At 40.0% G+C, this 15,373-nt stretch overlaps 1 protein-coding gene across 1 annotated transcript in view; it reads right to left on the bottom strand.

Annotated features, from left to right (window-relative positions):
* The window catches only part of lrp2a (low density lipoprotein receptor-related protein 2a), a 286,554-nt gene that overhangs the window by 70,645 nt on the left and 200,536 nt on the right, over positions 1–15,373 (bottom strand). Inside the window, exons 50-55 of the mRNA XM_048599223.1 lie at positions 14,137–14,333; positions 11,636–11,881; positions 9,804–9,932; positions 5,359–5,478; positions 3,791–3,907; positions 2,470–2,586 (exon numbers count right to left, since the gene is read on the bottom strand). Coding sequence (XP_048455180.1) covers positions 2,470–2,586; positions 3,791–3,907; positions 5,359–5,478; positions 9,804–9,932; positions 11,636–11,881; positions 14,137–14,333 — 926 coding nt within the window. The remainder of the gene's footprint in view (positions 1–2,469; positions 2,587–3,790; positions 3,908–5,358; positions 5,479–9,803; positions 9,933–11,635; positions 11,882–14,136; positions 14,334–15,373) is intronic.

Raw genomic sequence — 15,373 nt, forward strand, 5'->3', positions numbered from 1 at the left:
GCTGTAAATCAGGAACTAAAACAAAGTTGCTGGAAAAGCTCAGCAGGTCTGGCAGCATCTGTGGAGGAGAAAACAGAGTTAACGTTTCGGGTCCGGTGACCCTTCCTCAGAACTGATGGTGGCTGGGAAAACGTCAGTTTATATGCAAAAAATAGGGAGGTGGGTGGGGTAGGGAGTAAACGATAGGATAGAGCCCAAAGAGAGAGAAAGACAGTTGGACAGACAAAGGAGTTGCTAACGATCAGGCTGGGAGGGTGAATAGTTGTTAATGGGGACTGTTAGTGACTAACAACAGGGGGTGTGTAGTGGCAGGCTATGTGGTAACAAGGCTCTATCCTATCGTTTACTCCCTACCCCACCCACCTCCCTACTTTCTGCATATAAACTGACGTTTTCCCAGCCACCATCAGTTCTGAGGAAGGGTCACCGGACCCGAAACATTAACTCTGTTTTCTCCTCCACAGATGCTGCCAGACCTGCTGAGCTTTCCCAGCAACTTTGTTTTTGTTCGAGGTAAAGAGAACTTTTTATTTGTGATATCATGGAGAGTCAATGCTAACAAAGGTTAGACACTGAAGACGAAGGTTACATACTGAAGACTCTCCGTGATATCACGAATAAAAAGTTCTCTTTACCTTGACGTCTGACAGCTGCAGTCTGGTCGTCCGCGTATTAGAAGAAATTCTCTAACAAACCATATACCAAGAATGCCATTCATCACAGAGGCAGCTTTTTGATGACAGTGGAACACAAAATGGTTGTATTTTTAGTCACTAATAATACTCTACATACATGATTTCACTTTTGCTTTATTTTTCTACCCGTTTTCTGTCCTTTTCACTTTCAAAGTGATTGGGAAGTAATTGATGCTGGTCACAAGCATTAAGCAGTCTTAGCCATGCTACCCTTTTGATGTGTTAGCATGGATCAAACTATTTGATTGGGAAGATGATCATTGTCCACATACATTTCTAGTAGACATAACTGGATTACAGTCAGTGGTCAACTTTCCTCCAACTAACTGTGGCAGAATGCAAACCTGGGATTGTACTGGCCTATCTATATCAGGAACTCATTTAATGTTGAATCTTTGGGAAATCCAAGATTTTTAGACAGTCTTGGCCAAGGTGTGGATCTCTAATTCATCTCCATCACAATTCTCGGAAATACCATTTAAAACTTGCTGATAACACCAAATTGGGAGGTATATTAAATACAGTGGAGAACTGCTGAAAATTACAGGATGACATTAATAAATTTGTAGAACATACATTGGAGATAAAGGTCAATATGCAACATATTAACGTGAGAGGTACATTTTTGGTAGGAATAATAAGGAAGTTACATACTCCTTGGGCTAGTGAAATCTTGGGTACGGATATATAAATTACTGAAAGTAGCAATGAAGGTTAATAAGGCCATAATGATAGCAAAGCACTTGGCATTTATGTCTAGAGGGACAGAATGGAAAAGAAGAAAAGTTATCTTAAACTTCTAGAGCATTGGTTAAACTGCATTTGGCATACTGTGGACTGTTCTGATTTCCATATAATAAATAAGACATAATCAGTACTGGACAAGGCCATACACAGATTTACCAACGTGACATGAAAACTGAGAAATTCCAAACATCAAAACAGACCTATGCGTGCTGGGGCTATTTTCTATTTAAAAGTGAAAACAGAGGTGTGACCTGAGGGAGGTTTTTAAGAGAATGAAAGTTGATGGATAGAATTATTGGGAAATAGGTTACAGGCCTCCAATTTCTTACACTCCATAACTTACACTGACCTTCCTATTTCTGCCTTCCTGCACTGTTTCAAGTAATCTCACAGAAAACCACAGTAACTCGAGCACATCTTGCTGGACTTTCATCAGCCCTCTAGTCTGAAAGTTGGCTTCAACAATTGCAAACCTTCATTGTATCCTCTGCTCTCCTGAGTCTTCATTCCACACTTTGTCTTTCAGTTTCAATTCACAATTAATTAACATTTGGGTTACTATTTCTGCAAGTGCAATATTTAGCAGTCATAAAAATGTATTAAATAGAATAATGCCTGCATTGAAACAGCGAACAAGGGAATTTTAATCAAATGTATTAATGAGAGAGAGTTAATCCTCCCTTAGTCTTTATAGATCCTTTCTGATCTAATGGTCTTTGTACAATACATTGTTATAAACATATGTCTTTCCCTTATTTAAAATTGTGAAAAAAAATCATTAAACTAATTTATTGCCTTTTCTTAAACTACATCAATGCTTCTGGTTTCCAAAAGTTCTCTTCTAGCCTCTATCTTTGTTGGCAGTGTAAGAGACTGACTAACAAAAATTCGGATCAAGACTCTCAACTCCTTCCATTGTTAATAAACCAGCTCTATATTTCCAGCTCATTTGCTTTTATTTCATTGTTCAGTGCTGTTTTTTGTAATATCTAGCTTTTCACAGAAGTGTATACTTAAAAAGACTTACGACAGGTACTTTCATCAGAATAATCTGCACAGTCAGCATTCCCGTCACACCTGAACCTTTCAATGATGCAGTGACCACTAGAACACTCAAAGTAACCGGGCAGGCATGTTAGCAGTTCTATAAAATAAACACATAGGTATGCATAACATCAATATCAAGCCAGACCACTGGATGACAAGCACTATTGAATATCCCAATTCATTGGTAAACCAGAGGCTCACTCTTTCTATCTGGGAGGAACAATCAGATGCAATCTTTTTTAAGAAAGCTTCTTTTAAAAAAAAAGTCTGAGATGGTCTTGATAGCTCATGTGACTGGCATCTCCAATCTCAGTTAATTATTTTGTTGTTACGACAGCAGTGTCTGGTTGTGGGGTTCAATGGCTCGTGAGATATAACCTCAGCTCCTATTCCTTTCCACTTGCCTTAACCAAATAACTGTTTGTCATGTAAAAACACTTGGAATTATTATCACAAACTTTCTTAATCATTGTTCTATTCCATCGAGACCTGCAACATCCCATAGCTCCCATCAAACTTGCAGATCAATCCTCAATGTATTAAAACTAATTAAGTCTTGAGAATACAATTAATTTGTTTATCCAATTAACAACTAGCCATTAACTTCATGAGGCACAATATAGTTGAGCAACCTTTCATATGGGATCTTATTAAGGCCTTTTTTAAAATCTAGAAGCACTCACCAAGCAATGGTGAGGTCCGAAAGTTACAACTTACCTCACTTAAAAGTCTGATTACAACTAGAATGAGGTTCCTACTGTATTTCCTCTCACATATTGATGGGGGTGGGGGTGGGGGTTGGGTGGGAAAGGCATTAGGCACAAACAATATCCCGCCAATTGAATCTGATTTACTGGTGCAAGAACTGATTCAGTGATGGAAGCTGTTGTGAGAGAAAAACTTTGGAATTGTGTTCCCAGAGGGTACCCTTCTTCCTCACTGTTCTGATAGGTTCCTTCACTTTAGTTGAAACAGTGAATGAAAATAATAGCAAATAATAACCTATTTAATGGCCATTTATTGCAAATTCAGGAATGGCAATGGCACAGACTAGGTCAATTTTTGCTGTTGTAAGGCCTTCTCTGAAAATCCTCCACCTGATGTGTTTACACACATTTTAATTATTGAAATGTCATCTTAACTACCTCCACTGCAGGTGTTCATTGTTAGTTTACCTCTTAACTTTCCTCTGTGACATTAACAATCTCAGGTGCACTTGTTCTATTAAATAATCTTTCGATTCTTGCAATGATACAAGAGCACATATTTCACTTTTCTACATTCACTTGCTCTGATCATACCACAGTCTCGTTCATCCGAGTTATCTTCACAGTCATTTTCATGATCACACACCCAACGACCAGGAACACACCGGAGATTGTCACAGCGGAATTCACTTTCTGTACATTCACGAGGGTCTGAAATAAATTATAGCTGCATCAATTGGAAGTGTGAAGTCACAAATTAACCTGAAAATTCTGCCAACAATCTTCTGTCATCTAGACTATGTTCTAATTGGTCCATCAAAACATATTACTGTAGAATTTAGAAAATTCAAATAGATCCTCATGATAACAGAGCTCTTCATTGTCTGAAACAGAAACAGAAATTGGTGGAAAAACTCAGCAGGTCTGGCGGCATCTGTGGATAGAAAGCAGAGTTAATGTTTTGGGTCTAGCGACCCTACTTCAGAACTTGAAATGTTAACTCTGCTTTCTCTTCACAGATGCTGCCGGACCTGCTGTGCTTCTCCAGCAACTTCGATTTTTGCTTCAGATCTTCAGCATCCACAGTTCTTTGTTTCATTATCCATCTTCTGTTTCCATCCAAAGCTCTCATCAAGTTTGGAATAGGGGACCAGTGAGATAGCTGAACTTGCTTAATTTACAGCATTAAGGCATAAAATGATTTTTAATGTAGACAACAAATTATCAGTAGCATCAAAATATTTACAAAGCACTCTATGTGGATTAAATGATACACTAATTATTGACACTTCTCGATATTGGGAAACTCTAAATTCCCGCCTGCTTGATGAACTTTCACTAATCTGGGCTGGAATCAATCATGTTCTTCCCATTGCTCTGTGAGGACTTAGTATTGAAACTTAGCACATTGGTACATGGCTGGTTGCTATGCTATAATCACAAACTTACATCAGGAAAGTTGGCTGGAGATAGCAAAAACTGCAGATGCTGGACTCAGAGTCAATACAATGTGGAGCTGGAGGAATACAGCAGGTTAGGCAGCATCAGAGGAGCAGGAGAGTCAATGTTTCGGGTCGGGACCTTTCATCACAACATCATCGACTCTCCTGCTCCCCTGATGCTGTATGACCTATTGCATTCCTCCAGCACCACACTGTATTGACTCAGGAAAGTTGGCTATATTGGTCACAGGTACAGCACATACCACAGAATCAAAGTATTTACAGCAAAGCTGCTGATTATGTCAAAGTATCTGAGACTGGGAAAAAAACAGGCCAACAGAAGGTTACAGGTAATGGAATTATTGAATAAAATCAATTTACATCCTATGTAGAGAATATTACACTAGTTTTCTTAGCATGGCTAGTGGTATGAAATTCCTACTAAAAAGAAAAATAAAGATCTTTAAAATTATGGAAGCTCAGAAGGAGGGCCACTGGACCCGAAATGTTAACTCTGCTTTATCTCCACAGATGCTGCCAGGCCTGTTGGGTTTCTCCAGCAATTTCTGTCTATGTGTCTGTAAAATGATGATTATTTTGGTAAACCAAACAGAACATTTACACTGGGGGGGGATGGGGAAAACTGGAAGTCACTGGTTGGATCAAATGCCCTGCTCCTCTATATTCCATGTAATCTATTTGTCTGATGTTAACACATACTGCAATCACGCTCATCAGAATCATCGCCACAATCATTTTCTCCATCACACTTCCAGCGAAGTGGAATACACAAATGACTGTCACATCGGAAATCGCCCACCAGATTGCAAGTAACATCCTCTGTGAAAATATAGAAAACCTCACATTACCCTTGAGATGTTATATACAGATACACACATATTACAAGCGTTCATATATAAAACACATGTACAAAACATGCATAATATGATAGGCTTTTCACTTTGTGTACAATCAACAATCCGGCCTACATTGCTTGAATTTTGCTTGAAATTGAAAGCAAAAACCAAACTTGATGAGTATATCTGTTTTTATTGCCACTAAGTTGTGCTGGCTTTATTCAGTGCAATGCATCCAAGATTACGCAATACGATACAGCACGGAAACAAGCCCCTTGGCGCACCAAGTCTGCACTGATTCCTAATCTTATTTTAGACCCTTTACTTATTGTTCACACAGTTTTGATCCTTCTGTTCGCCTCACATTATGTGTCTATCCAGATAAGCCTTGAACATTGCTAACATACCTGTTTCCCCCATCTCCACTGGCAATGTTTTCCAAGCACCCGCGACCGTCTGTGTGAAGAATTTTCCCTGCACTTCTCCCCTAAACTTTCCCCCTCTCACCTTGAACCTGTGCCCTCTTGTAGTTGACCCTTCCACCTTGGGAAAAGCCTCTGACTATCCACCCCATCTATGCCTCTCATGATTATGTAGACCTCGATCAGGTCGCCCCTCAGCTTCCATCTTTCCAGTGAAAACAATCTAAGTTTATTTAAGTTCCTACTATCTCTAAGTTTATCCAATCTCTCCTCATAACTAAAACGCTCCAGATCAGGCAACATCCTGGTAAACATTCTTTGCACCATCTCCAAAGCATTAACATCTTTTCGGTAGTGTGGCGACCAGAATTGCACAAAATATTCCAAATGCAGCCCAACCAAAGTTTGGTACAGCTGTAACATAACTTGCTAACTTTTATATTCGATTGCCTGGCTGTTGAAGGCAAGTATGCTGTATGCCTTCTTGACTACCTTATTCATGTGAGCTGTCACGTTCAGGCATCTGTGGACCTGTACGCCCAGATCCCCCTGAAGGTCAATAGTCCTAGGGGTTCTGCCATTTATTGTATAATTCACACCTGAATTTGATCTTCCAAAATGACTGACCTCGCATTTGTCTGGATTAATCTCCATCTGCCATTTCTCTGTCCAAATCTGCAATCTATCTACATCCCGTTATATCCTTCGACAATCCTCCTCACTACTTGCAAATCTGCCAGTTTTGGTGTCATCCACAAACTTATTATTCAGACCACCTACATTTTCCACCAGATCATTTATATATATTGCAAACAACAAAAGTCACAGCACTGATCCCTACAGAACACTAACAGTTACTGGTCTCCATTCCAAAAAGCAGCATTCCACTGCTACTCTCTGTCTTTAATGACCAAGCCTGTTTTGTATCCATCTAGCCAGCTCATCCCAGATCCCATGAGACTTTACCTTCTGTATTAGCCTGCCATGAAGTAACTGATCAGATGTCTTACTCAAATCCATGTGGATAACATCCACTGCCCTTCCATCATCAATCATTCTCGTCACCTCCTCAAAAAACTTACCTAAATTGGTGCTACATGACCTTCCCTGCACAAATCAATGCTGTCTGTCACTAACAAATCCATTCCCTTCCAAATGTGAATGAATCTTGTCTCTCAGTATCTTTCTCCAACAGCTTCCCCACCACTGATGTCAAGCTCACTGGCCTGTAATTACCTGTTTCCCTTCTTAAACAAAACAATACAAAAAATTGAGGAATTTCAAGCACAAATAATATCCAGTGCAAACTGAGTTTTTGCTGTCCATTGCACTGGATTAAGTACATTGAGCTTGTAACCTGGTCCCAGCCACAAAATCAGTCATGCCTGCACATCATATTAATCAGAGAGTATAGTACAAACAGTTGTTGGTAGAACAGAACTTGAATACTGATGAAAGAGAGACAGAAATGTAGCTAAAAGCTTTTCATCTTGCACACAACAGAACAAATGCAAGAATGCCAAATTTAATTATTACAATTTACACTATAGAATAAATGATAAAAATTTCAATGTAGGCTGCAATAGTCAAATATAATTACTTTATGTCAAAAAAACCTGGTGGTTATCAGCATTTGTTGCTATTATTTGCAGAACTTGGTACCAAAACTAACTTGCAACATGCCTGCAATTTTGCCTATAGGACTTGTGGGACTGCAATAAATTACAACATTTTTTGCTTAACATAGCAATTGATGACCAGATTTTAATTTCATCCAAAAAATTAGGAATCCTACTAAAAATTACACAATTTTATATGATGTTACAGTTCCCTCTTGTGGTGAAACGGAATATTCCAAACGTGTTAAATTTGATCGGTTCCTTTACATCACTGCAGACTCCAGACCCTGACATATTTATAAATAAAAGTTTAAGGTGTAACAGATTTATCCTGGTACTTTATTACAGAAAATTGTTTGTCATGGTTGTATGCAGCAATATTAATTCTTTGCACTGCAGGCAAAAGGCAAACAAACAATCTAGTGAAACATTAAGGGGCAAAATGTAAGGACTAAACAGGCCCAAATTAATCATTTGTGATCACGTGTCCATGTTCTACAACCAAATCACTCACAGAAACACAAAGTGAAGCTCATAACCTCTATGCTATGCTTCAGATGAAGGAAAAGAAATGAGAATTATATACGTTGATATTGACATTCCATCTCAGGGCAGGGAGAGAAACAAGATTTGAAACAGACTCCACTTTAAAAGTTACATTGTAACATACATAGCAGTTGTTAATATCAGTACAAACAGTTTCAAAACTACAGGTAAGTTAAAATCACCACAATGAAAGCATAAAATAATCGCATTAAATCTCTAAGTATTTCACAGGAAATCTGATATTCTGAAATGAAAATCTAATGTTTCAAGTATTAAAAAGAATACTTAATCAATGGAAGGAAATTAACTGGTTTGAAATATACAAATAACAACAGTAGGGAGTATGAAGAAAAGTTAACTTTCTCTGAAGGGAATGGGCATTCTGTTCCTGGATGATGACAATGTTCTACTTTCACTTTAATAAAACTCTGTTGAGAATGACATCTCTTGTTTTCTTTCTTTACTACCTCAGGAAGACTGTAAACCTCATGCTGAGGGTCAGGAACTCAAAGGCCCAAATTACATCCCATTATTCTTACCACTTAGGTTTACTAAACTAATACCTGGAATGGGCAAAAGGCTAGGCCTGGATCTTAGGGAGCTTAGAAGGATCAGACGTGACTGACTTGAAACATACAGGATTGTATGGTGTATTGACCGGGTGGATGTTGGAAAGGTTGTTTTCTCTTATGGGAGAAGCGAGAACTAGAGGTCACAGTTTAAACATGACAAATTAAGACAGATAAAAAGAAACATTTTTTCTCTCAGCGGGTTGAGAATGTTTAAAAATCCCTTTCTTAAAAACAGTGGCTGCAGAATCTTTAAATACTTTTAAGGCCGGGATTGATAGATTGTTGATTATCATGAGGATGAATGATTATCAGGGATATGCAGGAATGTAGAATTTAAAATCCAATCAGCCATGATCTTACTGAATGGTGGTGCAGGCTCGAAGGGCAAAGAGACCTAATCTTGTTCCTTGTTCACACATTCATATGCTGCTGTAAACTGACATTCCAATGTGCAGTGACACTTTCTTACCACATATTTTTATAAGAAGAAAACCTTTTCCAGATCCCTTAGGAGAAAATCAGAATTACACATTCCGTGGCCTGGATTTTGTTACTGAAGAAAGAAAGGTACTCACCCTTCAGCTACCTGACAACTGTTCACTGACTTCTGTCTGTCTGTCAATGGAAATTCCTGGATGGCACCCTCTATGGGATCTCAGCAGTGTTTAGGAGGAAGTAAAGAAACAGACGGCTCTTTAATCAATCAGAGTGAACAATCCTCGCTTTGACAAGCAAGGAAGAATGTGGGTGGGGTGGGGGGCTGGAAGAGCATAGCCTGGAATTGGGCCATGGATGGGGAGTGAGTGGTGGTTATAGTCTGGCATGGGGGCATGAAGGACCATGGAGCTTGGGTGGAAGGGCAAATGTGACTTAGGCATGGGAGAGTGTGGAGCCTGAAGGGTGAGGACAAAGTCTCACAGCAACAATACAGGATTTTTTTAAACAGACCATCTCAGAAAGCAACAGGTCCTGTGGCTGTCTCCAATCTCCTTCTTGAAATGGCAGGTCGGACTGTAGTCCTGATTCCTGTAGTGAAAAGTTCTCTCTTTCATGATCATCTTTAACTCTATTTACCAGCACTCCAAAAGTAAATAACTGAAGGATTTAAATGAGATACTTTGCAAATGTACCCCATTTTTCCTGACATACCACAATTTTGCTCATCACTGTTGTCCCGGCAGTCATCTTTGCCATTGCATACAGCCCACTTTGGAATACAGCGATAATTTGTTTGACAGGCAAACTCAGTGTGGTTATCGCAGGAGTAGTTAACCCCATCTGAAATAAGAAAGTATTAATATGAGAAAAGACATAATATTGTAGTTCACTGATCATACACTGCGATTTGGTGACTGCTTATGGTTATAATTTTGCTGCTCTATTTCTTCTTTTGGGAGCGCTTTTATGATCAGTTTTGGGTTCCACCTACCTTGATGTACGCAAGTTCTTAATTTCAATTTACAACTTTTCAACTTACTGGTATCTGCACTATATCCATACCAACTGGTCCCAGACTTCAAGCAGTCTAACCAGCAGTTCTCAAAGGGAGTGTTTCACATCTCCACAAGGCTTGCTAACTTAGTGTTCTTATTTAAAAAAAAACATGTGAGACAAAGAGGAACTATCGTATCAGTCCATCTGCTTGCAATCACCTCTCTTTCTACTCTAACTCCTTTCACTGTCCCAGACAGAACTGCTTATTAAGTTTGTCAAGGAGATGCTGTATTTCCAACGTACCACAATCAAATGTATATGAAACCTAGCCTTAAGATACACATCAAGTGGGCAGTGCTACTAGCCTGCCCATTGTTAAAACCAGCCATATGCGGTTATTTTAGAACACAAACTCTCACATTTTGCTGTAATGAACGTCAACATAAACTACTCATTGGGTAAGATGCACAGGCTAAATTTTTGTTATTCCTGCAGTAGGTGTGGACGTTTATTGTCCATCCCTAATTGCCTTTAAGAAAGCGGTGGTGAACTGTCTTTCTGAACCACTGCAGTGCATTTAGTGCACGGAGACCCACAATGCTGTTAGAAAGAGACTTCGAGGCTGTTGAGCTGGTGACAGTGAAGGAACAGCAATATGTTTCCAAGCCAGACACACATTTTAAGTTTCTGATATAATGGATGTACACATGTTGACAGATATATTGGGCTGTGTTTTTGGGCCCCAGTGAGGACAGAATTGGGTCCCAAGGAACCAGTGTCACCCACATGCCAATTTCTGACACAATTGCCATTGCCAGTCATTCTACAGGTAGGCTTGAGGTGAGCAACGCTACCTGGCCCATGAGGCAGTTAGTTGTTTAGGCTGATGAAGGGCCTTGTTAATTGAAATTAAAGGTGGCTGACACCATCGTGTTTCCCAGAATGACAGGGAGAAGCTGTTCAACTATCTGGAGACAGCTACCAGACACTCAGCACCCAGTAGCAAACTGCAGGAGATAGCAGTCATACAGCCTAACTCGCCTGCCTGATAACGGGTGCAGCACCATCACCACCTACCCAACACCATCCCCAACACCCACCACCACCAGCACCAGCACCAGCACACCATGTACCTGTCCTGCAACATTGACTGCCTAGCTGCTGCAACTGTTTTGTAAATTTGGGATTGAAGAAAGGTTGGTAACAGTGCACCTCTACATTGTAGTACCCTCTCTATTAGTGATCACCCATTACAGGCTGCAATTCCGCTAAAACTTTTAATTCCCCTTCCAACTTTGAGAGCTTGTGTGCCACGTTTAATTGAACAGATAGCCTATTTTCATGCCAGTTAGAGGTCTGTCTTCATGAAAATCTCAATAAATGGCTTTTCCTCCTGCTTGGAGTGGATTCAGCACCTGTACCCTACCCCCGGGAGAAAAATCCAGTAATCTTTACAATATAACATTGTTGCTAGCAGTTATACTACTTTCAATAAACTGCAAACATCCCTAATCATTTCAGGAACATTTTCTTTCAAATGTACTCACGGCATTCGTCAAAGGGCTCATCAGAGTAATCTCCACAGTCATTATCTACATCACATTTCCAGGATTGTGGAATGCAGTGGCCATTGTTACATTTAAACTGGCCTGGATGACAAGTTCGGGAAGCACAGTGAGCATGATCCTCATCGGAATTATCTATGCAGTCATTGTCCCCATCACATTGCCAGGCTTCAGGAATACAGCGTTTATTGGCACACTGCCACTGGTAGTTCTCACACTGGTGATTGACTAGAAAAAAAATAATTACAGATTGGATTCACTGATACAGTCTATCTTCAACTCATTAACATTCTGATGCCAGTGGGATAACCCAGCTCAATTGGTTGAATGGCTGGTTTGTAATACAGTGTCACACCAATAGTACGGATTCAATTCTCATACCAGCTGAGGTCACCATGAATGTCTCACCTTCTCAACCTTTCCCCTTGCCCAAGCCATGGTGACTCTCAGGTTAAACTCATCACCAATCATCTCTCTCCAATAAATGAGCAATCCTATGGTCTTCTGTGACTATGGCAACTTTACTACAGCAGGAATTGGAAAACGGGGGCTGGAGTAGATGGTGGTCCCACCAACACTCCAAAACATTAAGTTCTGAAGATTTTAACTCCACAGTCTTGCTTCCATGTCTAGATTCGGACCAGAAGGTGAGTGTCAGAACTGGAAGGTGGCCAAGGTCTTACTGGAGTCCCTAGAAACCTAGAAAGCCCATAGAAATCACACTGACATTTTGGTATTATTCCCTATAAAAACAGATCATAAGATTTTCTCTAAATATTTTTTTTAAAAAGGCATTGTGTTAAAGTGAATATTGATCGTATAGAACGTGGGTCTCGGAATTAACAATATAAAATAATAGGAGATAGCAGAGACATCAGATTTCCATGTGGTATTTGTTAAGATATGACATTAAAGATTATTGCAGAAATTAAAACGTGCGGTGGGTAGCATATTGGCATGGAGAGATGTTTAGCTAGTTAACAGTAAACAGTGTGTAGGTGTAAATGGGTCATTTTCTGGTTGGCAAGATGCAACTATTGGTGTGCCACAGGGATCAGTGTTTGAGTCTCAACGTTTTGGAATTTAAATAGATGACTTGAATAGTTGCTAAATTTTCAGATGACACAAGGATATGTAGAGAAATAAAAGATAGTAAGAACTGTTGATGCTGGAGTCAGAGATAACACAGTGTGGAGCTGGAGGTACACAGCAGGCCAGGCAGCATCAGAGGAGCAGGAAAGCTGACGTTTCGAGTCGGAACCCTTCTTCAGAAAATTTTCCTGCTCCTCTGATGCTACCTGGCCTGCTGTGTACCTCCAGCCCCATACTGTGTTATGTAGGAAAATAAGTTGTGATGTGTTCATAAAGAAGCTATAGGGATATAGATTGGTTATGTGAGTGGGAAAAGATCAGGCAAGTGGACTATTATATGGGAAAATGTGAAATTGTCAATTACAGCAGGGAGAATAAAAATGAAACGTATTATCTGAATTGTGAGATACTGCAGAGTTTGGAGATGCAAAGACATCTGGGTGATTTGTTGCATTAATTGTAAAAGATTAATTTTCAGGTGCAGCAAGTACTTAGGAAGACTCAGCAATAACATGTTATTATTTGTTGTGAGAAAATTGATGACAAAAGTAAAAGATTGTGCTTCAGTTATACAGGATACCAGTCAGACCACCACATAGTGCTCTGCGTAGTTTTGGTCTCCTTATTTAAGGAAGGGCATAACTGTTTTGGAAACAGTTCAGAGAAAGTTTACCAGACTCATACCTGGAATGTGTGGATTGTTTTATGTGGAAAGGTTGGACAGGTTAGGTTTGTATCCACTGGAGTTTAGAACAGTAAAAGGTGACTTAACTGAAATGTAAACGATCCTGAACAAGCTCAGCAGGTCTGACAGCATCTGTGAAGAGAAATATATTGGGTCTGGTGGCCCTTCCTCAGAAGGGTCTGAGGAATGGTTACCGGACCCGAAAAGTTAACTCTGATTTTTCTTCACAGATGCTGCCAGACCTGCTGAGCTTTTCCAGCAACTTCTGTTTTTGTTCCTGATTTATAGCATCCACAATTCTTTCGGTTTGTATTTTGTAAAAGATCCTAAATGTACAAGAGTGCTCTTGGCAGGGTAAGTGTTTCTTCTTGGAGGAGAATGTAAAACTAGGGATCACCATCTAAAAATAAAAGTTTGCATATTTAAGTTAGAGATGGGGAAAATGTTTTTCTTACAGAGGATCTTGAGCCTTTGGAACCCCTGTCGTCCAAAGACAGTGGAAGCCAAGTCTTTAAATATTTTTAAGGCAGAGGTAGATAGATTTTTGATAAGCATGCAGATGAAAGGTCATTGGGATAATTGGGAATGTGGAGTAATCAGATTATGCACAATATTATTGAATGACAGAGGAGGCCCAAGGGACGAGAGCCCTACCTCTACTCTTACTTTGTGCCTTTATGTTGAATTAACAATAAGAAATACTTGCTACAAAGTATGATGTCTTCATCTGATCCATCTGCACAATTCTGATAACCATTACACAGGAAGCTGGGGGTAGTGCAGTTTCCATCATTGCACTGAAACTGTCCAATTCTACAATAATGGGTTGGGCAGGTTGCAGGTTCATCTGATCCATCCCGGCAATCTCTCTGTCCATCACATTTCCACCAGATTGGGATACACCTATGACAGACAAGACAATGAAATTCGTCTTTGTATATGTGCACAAAATGTTCAAACGAGCGATGTAATTAAAACTACTACTAAAGTCTCAATATTTGCAATACAGCTTCACTGAATAAGAATGTTGAAGAATGAATAATGGAAGAAGAGAGAATTTATAAGTTCCTACTTCTGTTGCAGAGCATTTGTAGCTGTGCACAAAAACAAAATAAATTAACAGAAAATTCTGCAGTGCTAACTAAAATAACTCCACAGCGGCTGGTGTCCCATCACCAAGTCACCCTTTAGTTATACATGCACAGTCCTTGACTTTAGTACTGCTTCAGATCAACTCAGCTATCAGAGTGTCAATAACCCTGAAATTCCCCTTTCTATCTGTTAGTCAGGGCTCCCTGATTGGAGCAAAAACAAAGTTGCTGGAAAAGCTCAGCAGGTCTGGCAGCATCTGTGAAGGAAAAAACAGAGTTAACATTTTGGGTTCAGTGACCCTTCCTCAGAACCAGATTAACGGTCCCAGGGAACTCATATTCTATGAGATAGCAAGAACTGCAGATGCTGGAGTCAGAGACAATACAGTGTGGAGCTGGAGGAACACAGCAGGCCAGGCAGCATCAGAGGAGCAGGAAAGTTGACGTTTTGGGTCGGGGCCTGTCTTCAGAAATGGGGAGGGGAAGGGAGCTGGGAAATAAATAGAGAGGAGGGGTGGGGCTGGGGAAGGTAGGTGGGATGGTGATAGGTGAGCACAGGTAGGGATTGGTGGGGATTAGTCAGTGGGATGGGTGGGGTGGATAGGTGGGAGAGAAGATGGACAGGTTGTGTCAGATCAAGGATGCGGGATGAGAGGGAGGCTGGGACACCCAAATAAACAAGTCAGAAGTGTATGAATGTCAAACTGCAAAAAGGACTAAGAGATCAGAGGAGTAATTCTGTATATAAACTAGAAGTGATTTTAATTGTTTAACCCGTAGTTAGATTTAAAAGCCTAGCTACCCAACCCCTTTGGCACGCCATACCCTCCATTCCAAGCTATGGCATTTTCG

The sequence above is a fragment of the Rhincodon typus genome, chromosome 7, assembly GCF_021869965.1.
Source record: "Rhincodon typus isolate 14 chromosome 7, sRhiTyp1.1, whole genome shotgun sequence".
Lineage (NCBI taxonomy): Eukaryota > Metazoa > Chordata > Chondrichthyes > Orectolobiformes > Rhincodontidae > Rhincodon > Rhincodon typus.